Source organism: Sebastes fasciatus, chromosome 12 (genome assembly GCF_043250625.1).
Source record: "Sebastes fasciatus isolate fSebFas1 chromosome 12, fSebFas1.pri, whole genome shotgun sequence".
Classification (NCBI taxonomy): Eukaryota; Metazoa; Chordata; class Actinopteri; order Perciformes; family Sebastidae; genus Sebastes; species Sebastes fasciatus.
In genome coordinates this window covers 6,643,157-6,664,093 of record NC_133806.1, presented here as the reverse complement: position 1 = coordinate 6,664,093, position 20,937 = coordinate 6,643,157, and the positions used below count along the sequence as shown (strand labels likewise).

Sequence of the window (20,937 nt, the reverse complement as noted above, 5' to 3'; positions counted from 1 at the left end):
ATTTTTCTTTCAGTCCTGATGATGTGTTCTCGCGATACTTTTTTATGTGGAACAATTTTCTTCTTTTTTTTTTTTTCCTGTTTGAACATTCATATATATATATATATGGATGTTCAAACATTCATATATATATATATATATATATATATATATGTTCAAACATTCATATATATATATATATATATATATATGGATGTTCAAACATTCATATATATATATATATATATATATATACATATATATATATATGGATGTTCAAACATTCATATATATATATATATATATATATATATATATATGGATGTTCAAACAGGGAAAAAAATATATATATATATAATAAATGCAACATAAAAGTTATCTACCCCCAATTTTACTTTATTTTTTTTGTGACTTTAAAAAATATAGACTCTCAAACTTATAAACACTTCACTGTATGATGAATTATTTAAAGATTCTTATTATGATTTCATATTATAATATTATAAAGTATTTTATATTATTATAATAATATATAATAATTTATAATATTATATTATATGGTTCATATAATAATATATTATAATATTATAAATTATTATAAATTATTATTATATGTATTATGATTATTATTATTATTAGTAGTAGTAGTAGTAGTAATTTATTTGAATATTCTTGTTTCTTTACCATTATGTTGACTGCAATGTTTATATATTTGCATATTTTTTCAAAAGAGATTGGAAAAAAAGTCCATTATTTTTATTTTATTTTACTTTTTTTTTTTTTTTTTGCTGATGTCTTGTTATTTTACATGATCAGTGTCAGCTGTGTGTGAATTTGTGTGTCAGGTTGTTCAACGACATTCCGGTGACGGTATAGAGCGTCTGTTGTATCCATGGCAACCAGGACTCTCTTATATTGCTCACCTGGATTGGTTAAAAAAGCAGTGAAGCTGAACATTGTTTTTACTTATTTGCTAATGTAGGGGACGTCTCAGTCTGCTGTTTCAAGAATAAAAACTAACGTCGCCTATATCCCCATCAACTAACTAAGGATATTTAATGAAGCACAATTCGTATTTAGCTTATTCTAAAGCAACTGTCTATGTGGTAGTTTGCGATGCTGGAGGAAAAGGTAAGAGACATTTAACTTGTCTTGTTTAAACTGCAGAACAAGGACAGATCAGTTCTTCCTTTAGTTAAACAGAAATAGTCAAACTATAGCTAGCCTTCTTATCACAGAGGCTATAGTGGTGGAAGATGTAAGCAGATCTTTTAGTCTAAGTAAAGTGAAAATACCACAGTGTAAACATTATTATAAGTAAAAGTCCTGCATTAAAAAATCTTACTTAATTGAAGTAATAAAGAAGCATATTTGCATGAAAATATAGCCTATTTAAAGTAGGATACACAAAATTAGCTCGTTATGCAGAATGGCCCATTTCAGTGACTAGATAAGAGAAAATAAAAAAATAAAATCAAGTAACGTTATGCTACTGCAAAGGTCAAAAATAAAAAAATAAATAGAAATTTAGAATATGAAAAGTATGTAAAATATCAATATATAATCAATATCAATATATATATACAGTATATATCTCAATATATATATATATATATATATACAATGTAAATAATGTTTTTGAAATGTAAAGAGCTGTCCATAAAGTGATGTAATGTGCAAAATATTGACCTATACTATTGTACCATAATGTAGGCTACATATTAAAGGGTTGGTTCACCCAAATGACACAAATTAACAAACACATCATCACTAGTTGTATCAAGCTGTGCAGATAGTTTTACTTTTATTTGCCCAGATTTTGATATATGTTAAAGGTCCCATATCGTGCTCATTTTCAGGTTCATACTTGTATTTTGTGTTTCTACTAGAACATGTTTACATGCTTTAATGTTCTATACCTGTATTCACCCTCCATCAGAAACGCTCCGTTTTAGTGCATTTCAACGGAATGGCAACGGAATTGCGTTGCTAGGAAACTGCTTGGGGTCCATGTTTACTTCCTGTCAGCTGATGTCATTCACATATACTGCAACAGGAAATAAACTGGGACACATTTAGAATGCTTACGTTTAAAATTGTGTAAAGGGTCTAAATATTCTATATTTGTGACATCACGAATGGACAGAAATCCTAAAGGCTTGTTTCAAATACACAATTTCTGAATACGGGCTGTGTGTATTTCCCTGTGGATTGAGTGTTTCGATACTTTCACAGTATTTATATAGGACTTAAACCTGCTTTATAATAAAAAAAACATGAAAATCTCACTGTTTTATAATATGGGACCTTTAATATCTGCAGAGGTGGAAAAGTATTAGCCTATAGTAAAAGTAGTAATGCCACAGTGTAAAAATACTCTGCTACATGCTTCCTGCATTAAAAAATGTATAGCAAAAGTACTAAAGTATTAGCATCAAAATATTCTTAAATTCAAAAGTGAAAATACTCATTATGCAGAATGGCCCATTTCAGAGTAATATTTAGTATATTACTGGATTATAATTAGCGATGTATTAATGTTGCAGCTGGTAAAGGTGGAGTTCATTTTAATTACTTTATATACTGTTGGGTAGCTTAACCTATAATAATATATCAGAATTATATTATTTGATTTATATTTTTTATTAATAATCTAAATCTGCAAAGTAACTAAATTTGTCAAATAAAAAGTAAGTGGAGTAAAAAGTGCAATATTTGCCTCCAAAATGTAGTGGAGTAGAAGTAGAAAAATTTTACTTATGTAGTGCACTTGAGTAAATTAGTTACATTCCACCACTGTCTAAATGTCACTATGTGCCCAATATGTCGGAAGCTGAACCACAGGCTACTCATGGAAACAAAGGGGACCGTTGAAAATGTCCAATCCAGTTAGAAAAGTGAGACAAGGAGAAAGATTGCCCCTGAAATGCAGAGGAAACCAGAGCAAGTAAGCTGGGCGATCTCCTCCTCACACTCATTTAAAAGTCTTTAAATTACATAATTTAGAATTAATTCCCCTGATATGACAAAAAACAAATCACCTGATGAAGCCTGTTTTCCAGGATATCTCATGACCTCAGGAGGCTTCAGTCCCTGCTTGCCAAAAGCATTCCCAGACAAGAGGTGAACAACAACAAATGACGCCGCGCTGAGGCAGTGTGTCTAGACATTTTGATAATGATAACAAACCGGTTCATATTTCTTCAGGTCTGTGTGTATATTGTAGTATGAGACGCCCTGTCTTGCAGGTGGCAGCGTTGAGTCACAGTAAAGCACGCAGCAGTGGAGCCAGCAGATCTCACGGCCTGCATCCTTCAAAAGACACCAACAGACAGAGTGACAGCGACATCGCCAGTGAAGCCTCTGAACTGGAAAAATTCAGGTTTTCATTAAATTTTCTATTATTTTTTACCCATATAATCTGAAACTTAAAGTGGCAATCTCGAAGATATTCATTTAAAGGTCCCATATCGTGCTCATTTTCAGGATCATACTTGTATTTTGTGTTTTTTACTAAAACATGTTTCCATGCTGTAATGTTAAAAAAAAAACTTTATTTTTCTCGTACTGTCTGCCTGAATATACCTGTATTTACCCTCTGTCTGAAACGCTCCGTTTTAGTGCATTTCAATGGAATTGCAACGGAATTGTGTTGCTAGGCAACAGTTTTGGTCCATGTATACTTCTTGTCAGTTGATGTCATTCACATACACTGAAACAGGAAATAAACTGGGACACATTTAGAATGTTTACGTTTAAAACCTTGTAATGGTCTAAATATTGTATATTTGTGACATCACAAATGGACAGAAATCCTAACGGCATGTTTCAAAAGCACAATTTCTGAATACGGGCTATGTGTATTTCTCCGTATATTGAGCGTTTTGATAGTTTAACAGTATTTATATAGGACTTAAACCTGCTTTATAATGTAAAAGACATGAAAATCTCACTTTTTACAATATGTGACCTTTAAATAAATGTCTGTTAAGTCACTATCGATCGCCAAATGAGGTAACACAATGGAGATTGAGCCTATGACCCACTGATGAAAGACTAAGGATACAGTCTGTATAATTGTGGACCTAATTATATGTACGTTCATATTTCAGCATCACATACAGAGACCAAAGATGTTTCAGCAGCCACCCGCTGCATAAACTCTTCTCTGACATTCTCGCGTCTTTGGTCAAGAACAGACTCTGCAGGTAAAATGTCTTTAAAATACTGCAGCATTTCGTCTGTTGTTAACCTCACACAAGGTTCACTGATAATTTGTACTCCTTCTATAGTGAATGGATTGACCATGCACTGCCTAAGTCTGTCCTTGGAGTTCTGATCTGCCTACGATTATTGATCAGAGATCCCCACCATCAGGTACAACTTGAAAAAACAAATCATTTTTAGTGTTTATTTTGTATCGTAGGAAATACTACCACTGTATAAAAACAGTAATGCGTCCTTTAACTGTTTCTTTCTTTTAGAAAATCCTCCATCAGCTCCAAGGCATCCGTTTACTTGCCAGGGTAAATGCTCTCTTCTCACATGCCTGAACAGTCTGTGTTTTGTGATTTATCCTCACATTATCTCATGTCATCCTCATCGCTGCTCTATTCCTCCTTCAGTATATGGAGCATGTCACTGCCATGTACGTATCTTGTGGCGAACAGGCGTTTACTGTGCAGAAGCTGGTCACAATGACCTGTGAGTAATCTGAAGGCAATATCAAGACACCGATAATAATGAGTCGTGTGTACGTCCTCATCAACGTTGCTGATTTCTCTGCAGACATGTTTCAGAAGCTGTCTGCCGCTGACAATCAAAGGGTCTGGGTCATCGAGAGCGGCGCTCACAGGGTGAGGGATACGTTGAGATAAGGTTATCTGGGATTATGTGCTGTTTAAACTTCCTGCCATAACAGAAAGTCATTCCTGTTGCTGCATTGGAACTGGTGCACCAACACAACTAGCTTCATGCTGTATATTGAATGTATTTGTGTAGACTCTAAAACAGGGTCGTAATATATTTTATTTAGATCATAGAGATTTTATTATTTATTTATTATTATTTAGATTTTTTTTAAATTTCAAATTGAAAATGTTTTTATTTTTACTTTATCGTTTAGTTATTCCATTTTAGTCATTGTTTTATCCAGCACTGGGGCTTAAAGGAACAGTGTGTAACATTTTGGGGGATCTATTAGCAGAAATTTAATATAATAGTCATAACTATGTTTTCATTAGTGTATAATCACTTGAAACTAAGAATTGTTGTGTTTTTGTTAGCTTAGAACGGACAAACTAAACACCAACTCTAGAGAGAGTCTTTCACATTTTTATGTTACTTGAAGGCCACCGTTCACCCTTGTGAAACTGCGGTTAAGTGAGCTCCAGAGTACAAAACAGTGGTATCCACTAACAGTACTTGATAGTGTGGGTGATAGTGAACGTTGCAGCTTCCAGGGTGCAAACATTTGCAAATATTTACTCTCAGTTGTCAAATGAAGCAATGAAAACCCTTACGGAGAGTGATAACAAATCCTTCACACTCTCTTTGTGAGATGTATGACCATATTAAGTCATGCTTTTCTTGTAGCATGATGGTCAGTGAGTGCCTCTGCTTTCAGTTTATCATCTTAAATTCTTTGATTTTGAATGCACTTTGTGGAGAAAGAGTTAAGTCTTTCATTAAATACACCCTTTCTAGACCCTTGTGAAGCTCCTCTCCACAACCGATTGCAGCGTGCTGCTGGGAGCCCTGCTGGCACTCACCACTTTGGCTGAGAGGTAAGCAAACACTTCATTTAACGCATTAAATACATTTGTGATTTCACCTGTTATAAGCCATTTTTTTCTGCAGCCAAGAATGCAAGCAGGAGATTGGCGAGCTACCCATAGTGGAGAATCTACTTGTAATACTGCAGGAATATGACCTGCTGTCAAAGAGGTTAGAAATCACTTCTTTGTTGATGTATTTGTCACTGTCAGATGAAATGTTGTGTCCAAGGTAGTTATGGGAACATTCCTTCTTTCATTAGTGCTGATAAAATACAAAAAAACTAGACAAACGAATCAAGTTCATGTCGTCTTATCTGAAGGTGTAGAGAGACATATTGCTTTTGCAGGGGTTGAACATATGACCCTTTGTATACTGAATAATAAACTAATAATTTCTACAATTTAAGTGCAGCTAGAAAGCAATAGAAATAATTTGAAACAACATAAAAACAAGAAAGGCTAGACTGACCCTGATGTGTCCTCCAGGATGAGTGCAGAGCTGCTGAGACTCCTGTCCCCGGTGTGCCAGGTGAGGGACCAGGTGAGGGAGCTTGAGGGTCTGCCGGTGCTGCTGAGTCTGCTGTACGGCCAGCACCTGAAGCTGCTGTGGAGCGTCGCCTGGGTCCTGGTCCAACTCTGCGAGGATCCCGAAACCAGGACGGAGATCCGGAGCTGGGGCGGGGTGCAGCAGCTTCTCCGGCTGATCAACAGGTTTGAGAGACTGAGCAATTAAAGGGCATCTGATATTTATATTACATCATATGAACTCAGTGGTGTTTTTCACCACTGAGTAAAACAGATCATTGAAATGTGTTTCAACCAAAACCTTTTACTTTCGTTAACGCTACCCATTTGTACTTTTCTTTCCCTGAAAATTCACAGGTCAAAGCTACAGCAGATACTTTTCTGTCCAGGTTGAAGTGATGTGTGGTTTTAAAGGGTCACTCCAGCGATTTAATATTGCACTTCCATAGAGTTGGGGGAGTCACAGAGACAGATTAAAAAAAGAATGATCAACATCAAATCAACAGAGGCCAGACTTTCAGTCTCTAATATAGGTCAAGCTCCCAAAACAACAGATCCTACATTTCCCATAATGCAATGATATGACCTTTCATTATATTCATTGGTTATATCAGCTTGAGAGACTTCAAATTTATAGCAGAAAGACTGCATTACAGACTGGGGCATGTAAAGACATCTGTGTTTAACAGGCAGGGAAGGTCTAACAAAAATATGCTGTTGAGTGCATTATGGGAATTGTAGGATCTAGTAATTTTGGAGCCTCTGCAGCATGAGTTGGAAGTACAACACAAATTTTTTGCAGTACCTCAGAGTATTTGTAAAATGAAAAAAGTTCAGATTTGTACTGCCCAATACCACAGAATTTACCATGATATATTTGCAGGATGTTGACTTCTAGGTTCTCTGATTTCTGGCCTTCAAAACTAGCAGATTTACCTCCCAGTGTTTCAACAGCCAATGATGGAGGATGCAATTACAACTGAGTAACCAGCGTCCCAAGACATTTCAGTTTTAAAGCTTTGTTTTTCAGGCAAAAACATCTGACAAAGTGCTGTTATTTGCAATATTTAGTATGGTAACATACAACATAACTCTCACAGTGACAGGCAGTACGTCTCTGACCGCTCGTCCATCGAGACGCTCTCCAGCGCCAACGCAGCCGGACGCATCCAGAGAGAGCACATCAGAGAGGAGCTCAGCCCGCAGGAGGAGGTGGACAACACTGTGGCCCTGCAGTCAGGTCAGGGACTAAACAACTTATCACATACTGCACATTAAGTTTTGCGTTTTCTTTTGGGTTTCTTGAGAGTTAGAAATCCCCCAGTTAGATGTAGTGCTGTTAATAATGTAAGATGGTGAAAAAGGCCAGTGTGCTTGCTACTTCAGAGTAAATTCTTCCCCCAGAGGAGTCTTATCAGTTGCTCAGAATGTAAACAGCTTTTTCCTGAAGTGAGACCTATTGAGACTTGACCTACTGTGTCTATGATTTCGGAGGAAATTGTTGTAAATGTTCTGTTTCTGAATGTCTAAAGACAAAACATGAACATTTGTTACATCTGTCTCAATATGACTCTGCAGAGAAATATTGAATTTTCTAAAGGCATCTGTGTTTACAGTCTTTGTTCCTCCTGTGGTTTGGGGAGTGAGTTATTAATGTTCACAGCTGTTCATTGGACTGTCTGAGACTAAAACATTGCATGTATGAGTTCTTGAATTAAGTCATATCCCCTTTAATCCCTTTTCCAGCCTGCTGCACAGTTCTGACTGAGCTTAGTCTGGATGACACATCTGCTCACCACATTGTGCAGGTAAGGAAAAAGTACTTACATGAAGAGCAGAACAGTTGAGAGGATGGGAATGAATAAGTCCGCCTTTATCAAATTAGTAGGGCTGTCAATCGATGAAAATATTTAATCGTGATTAATCGCATGATTGTCCATGGCTTCGGGATCAATAAAGTAAGTAGAGATTTGTCAAGTATTTAATACTCTTATCAACATGGGAGTGGACAAATATGCTGATTTATGCAAATGTGTGTATATGTATAACTGGAAATCAATTAACAACACAAAACAATGACAAACATTGTCCAGAAACCCTCACAGGTACTGCATTTAGCATAAAAAAAGTGCTCAAATCATAACATGGCAAACTGCAGCCCAACAGTCAACAACAGCTGTCAGTGTGTCAGTGTGCTGACTTGACTATGACTTGCTCCAAACTGCATGTGATTATCATAAAGTGGACTTGTCTGTAAAGGGGAGACTCGTGGGTACCCAGAGAACCCATTTTTATTCCCATATCTTGAGGTCAGAGGTCAAGGGACCCATTTGAAAATGGCCATGTCAGTTTTTCCTCGCCATAATTTAGCGCAAGTTTGGAGCGTTATTTAGCCCCCTTCGTGACAAGCTAGTATGACGTGGTTGGTACCAACGGATTCCTTAGGTTTTCTCGTTTCATATGATGCCAGTATCTATACTCTAGCTATAAAACGGAGCCCGCTACAACCTCCGGAAGATCGATTGCGTTAATGCGTTAAAGAAATTAGTGGCGTTAAAATTAATTTGCGTTAACGGGTTATTATTGCGTTAACTTTGACAGCCCTACAAACTACTAACATATTTTAAAACATTGCGTCAGTTAATTTTTACATTTTTTTCTTAGGAAAATGGGGTTTATATAATCGCAAAGTTGATTTTACCACAAAACTCTGGACCAAAGGTCACATCTTTACAGGTATGTGACTTAATATATGTATTAAATTACACTATAATGTAGATTTATATGTTGTAACTTCCTTAAAGTAACATATTTGTACATTTCTTTGCATATCGGCAGTGCTATGCGTTCCGGACCCTCCGGTTTCTCTTTAGCGTGGAAAGAAACAGACATCTGTTTAAGAGGTGATGTGACAACATATTTATTTTAGAAAGAAAACATATTTAACCTTAAGTTCATTTCATGCATGAATCATTTAAATGTGGCTACTGTCGGAAAAAAATCTCTTCAAATGTTCTCTAATGCTGTTATGTGATCTCTTATCTATTGCAGACTCTTTCCCACAGACCTCTTTGAGTTGTTTATTGATGTTGGACATTATGTACGGGACCTCGCGGCCTACGAGAGACTGCAAACCAAAGTTTCACTCTACACTGTAAGAAAACAGCTTCTAAATGGATTCAGATGTTTATTCAGCTGGTTTCTGGCTGCGAAATAAAAAGAAATATGACTGTGATTTGGGATTAATAAACTATGTCGATTGACGAGAATAATTCTTTACCTTGAAATATGGATGGAGTTCTATGTGTTTTGTAATGCAGGAAGAGGAAGTGGACAGTCTGAGAGAGAGCATCGAGGCTGTGGACCAGAACCGACCTCCCCTAAAAGTCATCAACGGTTACTCAATACTGGACCATCTGGGCACCGGCGCCTTTGGAAGCGTTTTTAAGGTACGACAAACATCCTCAAAACACCAGTGTTGGTTTGGAGTGCTTCAGGTGGTTCACATCAAGTGTCTTTGGTTCCAATAATTATACTCAATGACAGGTCCGAAAGCAGAGCGGCCAGAACCTGCTGGCTCTGAAGGAGGTGAACCTCCATAACCCGGCGTTTGGCAAAGACAAGAAGTCCAGAGACAGTAACGCGGAGAAAATCATCTCCGAGCTCACGATCGTCAAAGAACAGGTTTCAATTTTCATCATTAAGAGTCAATTCAATAACACGCTATCTGAACAAGTTACATTTTGTGTTTCTTCTTTTCTAGATGATACACCCAAACATTGTTAAATATTACAAGACATTTTTGGAAGGTGAGGATCATTTTAGCCACCCAGTTATTGTAAGGAAGGAATACAACAACAAATTTAAAGCAGAAAACCCCAATCATACTGTTCACTTTAGGCGACAGGCTGTACATCGTGATGGAGCTGATCGAGGGAGCGCCGCTGGCTGAACATTTGAACTCTCTGAAGGAGAAGCAGCAGAAGTTCACAGAAGACAGACTTTGGAATATATTCATACAGGTAATAACTCTTGAACTTAATCTTCTTTGGGAAACAAATCTGCACTTGGTAAAGTAATGTTAATACACAGAGATATTCAGCAGTGTCACTTGCTTATTTGCCTCAACTATGTAGCCATAATCCTGTTCATCCTGAATTTAAACCCAGACACTAAATACCCATCCATAATGTGGAATGAATAAAAGCTCAACAGAATTTTGACTGACACCTTATTGACACTTGATTGTAAGTTAAAGTAATAATCTTGAATATTTTCATTTAAATACATGTCTGTTAGTCACTATCTATTGCCGAGTGAGGTAACACAATGGTGATTGAGCATTTGCAGTATTATGAACTGGATGTCTGTGGCAACATTTCCAGGAAAAATCACAAGTTGCAATCCCTAGGAAGAGATAGAGAAAAAGAGAAAAAAGAGATCACGTCTAAACATGGACAGTTCTAGGATTTCTATGTCTTGTTTGATAAAAAAATATTGTATCAATATCCACTTTTACATAATTAAAAGTGTTAAACAACATCTAGTTTAAAATGAATGCACGTGGAACATTAATATGTGTTGATGAAGGGTTACTTGAGCTCATCTGATAGGAATGTGGAAGAACATCAGACATAAAATGTTGGGAACCACAGCAGTACAACACTGTTTCCTGCATATTCCCCACACTACAAAAGATATATATATATATATTTTGGATTCTCCAACAGTGGAGGAATGTCAGCCCGGTCTAATTCTGCGCTCATTGCCAACAGTTTTGGATAAAAGCCTGAAATACGAATGTAAATAATTTCCATTGGCAAAGAAGCTACATTTTGGTTGAATGGAAACATCTTTAGTCTCTCCAAAGACTTAATTACTAACTGATATATCTTCTCCATGTTCCCTCAGATGTGTCTGGCATTGAGGTACCTGCACAAGGAAAAGAGAATAGTCCACCGCGACCTCACACCAAACAACATCATGCTGGGGGAAAAGGACAAAGTCACCATCAGTGAGTGTCAATTTACATTTGATCGCTCTTCCTCTCTCTTGTCTTATTATAAGAGTTTAACTTGTGTCTTTCTTCTACTTGAAGCTGACTTTGGCCTAGCGAAACAGAAACAGGAGAACAGCAAGCTAACGTCGGTGGTCGGCACCATCCTTTACTCCTGGTGAGGACATTCATTCTGAGCATCCAACTGCTTTTAGACTAAATGGTCGGTTTTAAGGAGTTTTCCATCAGGACTATTTCTTTATTTTATTCTCACTGACTGTTTCTAGAAAAAGATCTGGTGATTTTTTTTTAAGGAGAGACACTACAGGCAAAAACATTGTTTTTCATGCATTGGTCAATTTTGAGATTTTGGGCTATTTTGCTTCCATAACATGTCTTCTTTCAGACTAGTGGAAAGAAATCATCCAAAATACACATTTAGGTTTTTATTCATTATGTCTATATGTGTCTGTAGATTTCTCCTAATTTCACCAAAAGTTAGTATTAGATAATGCCTCATTTGCATATTTAAACATTTCAGAAGACTTGTAATACAAAAAAATAATTGTTAGTAATTAACTGGGGAAGTTTCATGGTGATATCTATTAGCCAAAAATCTCCACTTCAGTAGCTCTTACATACAGAAAACCTTTCAGTTTCATTCATCTCTATATTCTGAAGGTTTCTATAGAGGGATTTGTTCATATACCATTCATGGCCTGATTTCTACACATTTCATTCCTAAAAACATGGCGATTTTTTTTATGGCTGTTGTAACAGTATTTTCTGATTTATGGAGTGATAAAAAGAGATATCCAACATTCACTCTGTAAACAAAATGAAACAAAAGTTTTGAACGTGGCTTTATCCAATGTTCAGATTTCTGTTCTGGAAATGTGTGCAAAATAGCACATATTTAATAAGATAATGCATCATTTGCATAATTAAACATAACATTTCAGAAAACTTGCAATACAGAAAACAATTGCCTTAATATAATTAATCAACTGGGGAAGTTTCATGGTGATATCTATTAGTTAAAAAAAACACCCTATTCACCTGGGGTGTCTCCCCTTAATATAATTTTTCATGACTGTGAGGATCATAAATTAAATATAATTGTTGTCGATTGAGGGGACAAATAGCTCAAAACCTGTGCAAATAGAACTATCTGCGTGGCTAAATAACACTAAGAGGAGGTGAGAAAACGTGTTTTGGGTGAACCAATCCTTTAAGGAGGTACGGCAGAGCTGTTGTGTTTTTACAGCCCATTAGCAACTTGGAGAAAACAGCAGATACAGCAGCTCAAGTGTGTTTATGGTCCTGACAACAGATGTGTGTGTGTACGTGTGATATGTTTATAAGGATCAATTTAGACCCTGAGAGTGAGCACATAATTTGGAAAGTGGAGGCATATTTTCCGGTTGGTTAAGATTAAGTTTTGGATACTAGGGAATGCTTTATGAGGGTTCCTAATAAGATAACACGTACAAACATTTGTGTCTGTGTGTTAGTCCAGAGGTGGTGAAGAACGAGCCGTACGGAGAGAAAGCCGACGTCTGGGCTTTGGGCTGCATCCTCTACCAGATGGCCACTTTACAGCCTCCGTTCTACAGCAGTAACATGCTGTCGCTGGCCAGCAAGGTTACACGAACACACAAACACACACACTCTCTCGACTTCAAGTTTTTCCTCTCGGCCATCTGTTATTGTTCATTGCTTCTTTTTCTGTGCTGGTAGATTGTCGAGGCCGTCTACGAGCCGATTGACGAAGGAGTTTTCTCAGAGAGAGTCACAGACATGGTCAGATGGTGAGACTCTTATTTTGATATTATGGATATTGATCTATCAAAGTCTATTAGTTATACTGAATCCTTAAAGGTACAGTGTGTAGGATTTGGTGACATCTAGTGGTGTGGTTGCAGATTGCAACCAACTGAGTACTCCTCCGCTCACTCCCTTTCCAAGACTGCGGTAACGTGAGCTGCTATGTGTAAAACCGTGGTAACGCCGTTCAACTCGCTCAATAACTAACTTGCATAATTGTCTATGGCATAAATTTTATCCAATTTATTGTATTATTATTATTTTTTAGTAATTCAATGCTAAAGTTATGGGACGTTCTGTCAGGTGTTTGAGTCCAGATGCAGACCAGCGGCCGGACATTGTGGCCGTCAGCTCCAGGATCTCTGACCTCATGATGAGGCTGATGGACAGCCTCTACACTTCCCAGAATGCACTGGAAAAAAGGGCCGAGAGAGACAGGAAACGAGCGCAGAAGTACTTCCTGGAGAGGCACAAAAGCAGGATGGACTGCTGTCACTCAAACCTGCCTCAGGTGAATTGGATTTTAAAAACCGAAAGGACGTCCTTGAGGACTGTTTAGATTAGATTTATTGTAGTACAAAGAGGTAGCTAATGACTTCAGTAATAATTGCAAATTTGTGATTAAAGATGAAAGTTGTAAATAACTTGATATTTTCAGTATGTCCTGCAGGGTTTAAAATAAAATACATGCTGCACTTTTTGCAGGAAAAATCCTTAATGAATACTGAATCTCCAACTCCACGCTCTCCTGCAGCCGGCAGTTCAAACCACAGCGAGCACAACTTCAGTCAAGGTCGCTTTGTTCCATACTGCACAGAATTTAATTAATTAACACAGACTGGGAAAGATGTTTAATCAAAATAAATGTAAATAACTATGGCTTATTACTTTTAGATGATGGCTCTGATGGTGATGTTGAACGATGCGATACCAACATCGACACCACCGCCTTGACAGGAAAACACTACGGTTAGTTCTGGCTTGTTGAATCACATGTTTTCTGATCTAAGCAGCCCACAAAAACTGACTGGGCTGTCTTATTTCACTGTTTGTGGGTTGGTAGACACTCCAGATACCCAAATACATGTGAACAAGCACTGAAAAAGAGAGTTTTTCAGATTGGCTGATTTTGGTTTGGTTTTGTTTTGATCGAAGGATTAAAGTCCAGTGCCTGTGTTACACCGGACCAAATTCAATCTGGGTAAGTGAAAAATCTCACATTCATATCTCTGTGTGGTCAGTGGGAGATGTATATTGTATATAATGTATATATTGGGCACAGTACCATCATTTATTAATGTAAAAAATATATATTTATCTGCAAATGGAGGCCGATGTTTGTTGAAGCACAAACAAAAAAATTATTATATCTGACACAATTTATTGATCTGCCTTTTCTATTTTCCTCTCACCTCAGTGGGGATTATGCTGCTGCAAAGATTAAACCAAGACCAGGTACATTTTTTAACCTGATGGGAGTATGATTAACACAAAACAACGTTCTAAAAGCCTCTTAGAAAATGTGTCTGTCCTGTTTATTAAGCCTCAGTCAGTCTGTGTGTCTGTGGTTTTGCTCTTACCTCAGTGTCAGCAGGAATCTGTGTCTCCCAGAAGAAGGTTCGGCAGATTGATGATCCCATTCAGAGGCTCCTCGTGCAGCTGCACAAAATCATATACATCACTCAGGTACCGTAATAATAGCCATTTTTGTTAGATCTTATCAAAGTTAACGCTGCAGACACATCTCATCAGTCCAAATGTAGTGATTCTGGTTTTATAAAGTTTAAGACGATCAATAACATGACTGTTTGGCTCATTCATTCTGTTGCAAATCCATCAAAGATTGTGTGAATAAGAAATGTTGATGTTAACTTTGTGTTGTTTCTTTTCAATCTCCAGCTTCCACCTGCTCCGCACCACAGCATCAAACGACGGGTGATTGAAAGATTTAAAAAGTCTCTGTTCCACTTTGGGAGCGATCCATACGACCTGAAGGTGGAGCTCAGCAAGGTTTGCACGGTCGACTTACCAACAGTCTAAAACCCAAAGATATATATCGTCACGTTAAACAAAGAAAAGCAGCAAATTCTCACAAGTCAAAGGCTGGAACATGGCAATGTAAACAAGGCTTCTTTCAAGCAACTAATCAATTAATCAGCTAATCATTTTAGCTCTTAATGAGGTCACAAACATTTATAGTCTGACTGTTTTGGGGAAGAACAGAGGTCTTATTTTTCTTTAACTATTTTTTATATCACCCTTCGCTCGTCAGATTTATTGCGACAGAAAAGTACTGAAAGTACTTTGTTTATTTAAGTCAGTCAAGCCACAGCGTTATCAGATGTATGTTTATTATTAGAAAAGGGAGTTTAAATTGGGGTACATAATTGACATTTTAATGTTTTTCCTCTTTTAGTTATTAATGGTGAAACTAACTGTAAGATCCCAATTCTGTTATACTATTTTGAGATATTGTATTATAGAAAATGAGGATCTCCTTCCTGTTTCCCTGTAGCTCCTCCACGCCTCTCCAGAGCTGATGGAGTTTGGCTCAACCAGTTCAGACTGGTGGCCGCTGGTCCACCACTTCACAGGAGACCCCCTCGCCGCTGACAGCACAGGTAAACGTTGCCACTCCCACAGCTACTACTCCTTCACCCTACATCAAAAACAAAACACGGTGGGCTTGTTGGTAGATTTCCTCTTACTCAACTACAAAGGAAATTATTGATGTGATCTGATGCGTTTTTTACCTCAAATGTTGCTCATTCACAGCTGGATGTTTAAATTTGAATGCCAAGAATGTGTATCTGATTTTCTCTCTGCTTCTGACAGGTGATGGGAATCTCAAAGATGGAGTCACCTATCAGCAGATGCAGGTGTGTTTCTGGATTTTTGTTTGATACCAGCTGTTCATGATTTAACTGTATCCGTAAAATATAGGTTGTCAGTAAAACCTTTTCAGGGAAATAGCCGTATTCGCTTTCTAGCCAAGAGTTAGATGAGAATATCGATACCACTCTCACCTCTTAAACTACAGCCAGGAGATGTCAGCTTAGCTTAGCACAAAGACTGGAAGCAGGGAGAAACAGCTAGCCACTGCATCCGGCCAAGAAATAGTTCCAGCACATGATCCCTGTAAAACCACAGCACGTCGTTTTTACACTTTGTTTTTTTACAGATTAAACAAACAAGATGTGAAGTGTTTATTAGTGAGCTTTAAAGGTGCTGGTAGGGTAATTTTGTTACTTTTTGACAGAGTCAGGTTAGCCGTTTCCCTCAGCTTCCAGTCCATAGAAACAATAGGAGTAGAATTCAAATCAACATAGCAGGATGGTCAGAGTGGCGACCATTGAGACAGTCGTAGCGGGCTAACTTCCATATAAACTAGACCAATTTAAGGCAAGTCGTGGACTCATTTAGGTGAGGTTTTGCAGTAACGACTTAAACGAACAGTGGAGTAGCCTAGTAACGTAACGAAGCTTAGAGAGCCAGAGTAAATGAGTCAAATTTAACAACTTAATGCTTCATCCGATCACTCTCTCACAGCGTAGGAAATCACACTGCTATCGCCAGATGAGTGACAAGTTTGTTCGGCTCATTTTCTTTAATATACACCAATTGTGTCAGTACTATGGATAGGCTATGTGTTATTCTAGCAGGTGTCACCTTTGTTTTCGCTTTAATTTCCGCTTCACGGTCATATTGAACGTCTGCCGGTGAAGTGATTTCCTGTACAAATGTTCCTTTTTAGGGGGTCGTAGAGGAGCTGCTGGAGGAGAACAGCTACTATAAAGCAACACACAGCAGGTGACACTTTACTATTCTTACAGACAATTAGACAGACACCTAAAATTCAGACATTATTAATCTTTAAAAGCTGTAAAAACTGTGCACTTTTCCTGAGATGAGTCACGTTTGTCATAATGTGTTTTATTTTAAATTCTAGCAATCATTTTGTTTGAGAACTTGTTTCACTGTAGTTTGTCTTGAATTACTGAGTTCAGGGTCACATTTTCTATTATTTTTCTATTAAAAAACTTTTTTTTCCCCCCCATTTATTTCCTGAATTAACTCAATTGAAAATGACCTGCTGTGGTTCCGACAGTTATAATCTTTTATGTGTTTGTGTTCATTTCAGGATGGCAAAGAAAAGAACTGACCGAGAATACAAGTGACTATCGTCCGTATTTATCTTCAGATGTCACAGAAGCAGCTGGAAAAACACACCTTTATTCCAGTGTGGTAACATTTGCATCAGCAGAAATGTAATTAACCTCATGAAAAAAAAATCCTCTTTATGTGTAATTTATAATTATTTACATATAAATCTATGAAATTGCTATTTTCATTTACAACTTACCTTAGTTATTATTGGGATAAGGCTGCTTTAAAACTGACACCACTCTAGGGTTGCTAACCAACGATTATTGTCATTATTTTCTCAATTAATTTATTAATCATTTGGTCCATAAAATGCCAGAAAAATCTTCCTCACAATTTCCTAAAGCCTAAACATGACGAGATGAAATTGACCATTTATTTTATTGAATTTTGCAGATTATTTTTCTCTCTTATTTTTATTTTTATTTAGTTGATCGACTAATTGATTAATCAACTAATTGTTGCAGCTCTACACCTCCTCAGACGTTGATTCCGTGTACAAATTTGATGAGTCTGTATGTATTTCCGAAAGAATATTTAATATAAGTATATTGCATGTGCTTGGAATGAATATTGGAGCTAATTTATATTTATTTCTATCAGTTCAGATCATGAGAAGCTTCTCATATCAAAGTGAGCCGGCCTGTAACCTGCATGCACACGCACACAAAAAACAACCGACTGACACTATCCAGACTTTTTTTTATCTGCTCATGTGAAGCTTTCCGTTCTGTTTTCTCAGGTTTATCTGAGTCTAGCACTTTAAATTCTCAGGACCATGACTCAGTGGTTTGAATGTTTTAACTCCTCACTGCAGGACTGCACATCACAGCATGTGTTTGAAATGGCTGCGAGCCAAATTTCCTCCAGAGCTGATAAGAAACCAAACGTTCAACCTTAATTCAACATCAATTTTCAAAACATATCGCAATGTCTGACTGCAGCTTTACTAGCAGCTGAATATTAACATGCAGTCAGAAATACTGTTATCGTTTTCAATATGATTAACATCTGAAATGTACTTTTTAATTCGCTGAATGTTTTGTCATTTTGAAGAGTGGAGAGCAGCTGAAGGGAGTTTCTTATGCACTTTGATCCAAAAGGGATTTGTCAGTATAATCTGTAAAATAGCTATTTTAAAATAACATACTAAATAAACTCTATTTAATGCAGACAATGTCTAGTTGTGATCATTTATCATGTTAATATAAAGTTTAAGCATTTTGTCCTTGTGTTGCTGTAAGGAGAAGAGCGTGAGCGGGCTTGATAAAATGTGCAGGTTTGATGTTGAGCAGATGTAGCGAGCAGTGGGGAAAGTATTCAGAACATTTACTTAATAGTACTAACACTACAATTAAACACTATGTAAATGCAACCGTCTGAGAGGTTTATAGGGTGAATGTTTCTTTGGTGGAACTGCAAACAACTCCACAACTAGTCTCTGCTCTTTTGTAAGGGAACACAAGCCAAAACAGCTGTGAACCACTGGTTTAATCTTGTATTTTATAAGCATATCATGTGTTTCTTATGTAATGCTTTAATCTGAAAAGTAACTACAGCTGTCAGGGAAAAGTAATTGAGTAAAAATTACAATATTCACATCTGAAGTGTAGTCGCAAGATCATTTCTGGGGCTCACCAGATGGTGGTCGAGAAAAAAATAAAATAACATATTTTGGTCTGGGGAATGTTTTTTATTCGGGCTGTCAAAGTTAATGCGATAACGCATTAACACATATTCGTTTTAATGCTACTGATTTCTTTAACGCAGTAACGCAACTTGTGGTTTTTAGGTTGTAGCGGGCTCAGTTTTAAAGCTGGAGTGAAGATACTGGTATCATATGAAACAAAACAATGACAATATTTCTCATTGTTTTATGTTGTTAATTGATTTCCAATCATAAATATATACATACATTTGCATAAAACAAGCATATTTGACCACTCCAATGTTGATAAGAGTATTAAATACTTGACGAATCTCCCTTTAAGGTACATTTTGAACAGATGAAAAATGTGTGATTCATTTGCAATTAATCACAATTAACTATGGACAATGCGATTAATTGCGTTTAATATTTAATTTAATCGATTGACAGCCCTGCCCCAGCCATTACAACGCCTAAACCAGTAATATAATTTGCCACAGAATAGATTTTATTGAGTGTGTTTGTGAGAGTCAAGGTGTGCGTGTATATTAATTTTCTGATGGAGGAACGCATCAAAAATCCAAAGTCCATGGAGGAGGCACAACTCAAAAAGAACCACTGTAGTAGAGTAGTAGATAGTAGTATGAAATGGAAATACTCAAGTAAAGTACCTCAACATTTACTTTCCAACACTGGTTGTGAGGGAAGTTCAACAACAAGGGAAAGGAAATCCAGTTCAAGTTAAGTGATTTACAGAAAAAGTGAAAATATAAAAGCTTACTGGTTTGGGTAGCAAGTCCAAACAAACTGAGAATCCACAGCAGACAGGCAGGAAGATATTAGGGTTCAGTTACAGGGTTCAAGGTTCAGGTTTCAGCATTCAGGTCACAGATTTACAGGTTCAGGTGGCCGGAAAGGCCGGAAGGACAGGAAGCAACATGACAAATCTGGCAGCTGACTCAAGAAATGAGACACAGCTGAGCAGGAGGATGTGGGAGTCAGGTGACCAGGATGAGGAAAGCCTGAGGGCATCTGGTGGACAGGTGGAGAATGGCAATAAAGCTTAATAGAGATGCAGGGGCTTGGGGAAGAGGTGGCTGGAGGGAAGGATGGAGATGATGCAGGATGGGATTAAGGAGGGTTAAAAGAGGAGATGTCAGGGCGCCATATTGCGTCATATCATTGGTGCAACGCAGTAAAATCTGGTCTGCAGTTGCATAAAAGGCTCACTAGCTGGCGCATGTGTCATACCCAGCGTGCATCTGCGTGCATTCAATAGCCTTGGATGGGATGAGGAGGTTTCATTTAATTTTTGTGCATATAAATCTTCAAGAGGCCACATGTGTTAACATCTGTACGGTTATTTTTGCTCATTGGGGAGCAGTGGTGGAACGTAACTCAGTACATTTACTCAGGTACATACTGTACTTGTACTTTACTTGAGTATTCTAATCTTCTGCTACTTTATACTTCTACTCCACTACAGTTAAGAGGAAATATATTGTGTTTTTACTACATTTATTTGATCACTTTTGTTACTAACTTTGCACATTTAGACTAATGGTACAAAATATAATCAACAAATACATTATTATAGGTTAAAGGTGCAGCGTGTGTGTAGGATCTGGCGGTATCTAGCAGTGAGGTGAGGAGATTGCAACCAACCGAAGCCTCTCCCGTGTGCCAAGCGTGTTGGAGAGCTACGGTGGCCGACGCAAAAATGTGAACACGGCGGACTCCATGAAGAGGACCCGCTCCCAATGTAGATATAAACGTCTCATTCTAAGCTAACGAAAACACAACGATTCTTATTATCAGGTGATTATACACTAAAGAAAACATACTCATTTATAATATATTCCATATCTGCCAATAGATCCCCCTAAACGTTACACACTGGTCCTTTAAGTACAATTTTTAACGTACTTGTACTTTGAGTATTTCCATTTTCTGCTGCTTTATATTTCTACTCCAATACAGTTCAGAGGGAAACATTGCACTTTTTACTCCGCTACATTTAT

General features: G+C 37.3%; 1 protein-coding gene across 1 annotated transcript; it reads left to right on the top strand.

Annotated features, from left to right (window-relative positions):
• Positions 1 to 886: 886 nt before the first annotated feature.
• Positions 887 to 18,445, top strand: nek10 (NIMA-related kinase 10). The gene is made up of 36 exons (XM_074652873.1): positions 887 to 1,110; positions 2,813 to 2,926; positions 3,042 to 3,102; positions 3,228 to 3,361; positions 4,092 to 4,187; positions 4,272 to 4,356; positions 4,464 to 4,505; positions 4,605 to 4,683; positions 4,768 to 4,835; positions 5,686 to 5,765; positions 5,839 to 5,925; positions 6,243 to 6,467; positions 7,382 to 7,521; positions 8,028 to 8,089; positions 8,946 to 9,017; positions 9,120 to 9,184; positions 9,333 to 9,435; positions 9,602 to 9,730; positions 9,828 to 9,965; positions 10,045 to 10,090; positions 10,182 to 10,303; positions 11,193 to 11,295; positions 11,380 to 11,455; positions 12,792 to 12,921; positions 13,018 to 13,088; positions 13,408 to 13,615; positions 13,810 to 13,897; positions 13,999 to 14,073; positions 14,260 to 14,305; positions 14,522 to 14,559; positions 14,690 to 14,790; positions 15,004 to 15,114; positions 15,620 to 15,725; positions 15,940 to 15,983; positions 16,859 to 16,914; positions 17,246 to 18,445. The coding sequence occupies exons 2-36, from the start codon at positions 2,856 to 2,858 to the stop codon at positions 17,280 to 17,282; spliced, it is 3,195 nt and encodes a 1,064-aa protein (XP_074508974.1). The 5' UTR covers positions 887 to 1,110; positions 2,813 to 2,855; the 3' UTR covers positions 17,283 to 18,445.
• Positions 18,446 to 20,937: the final 2,492 nt, after the last annotated feature.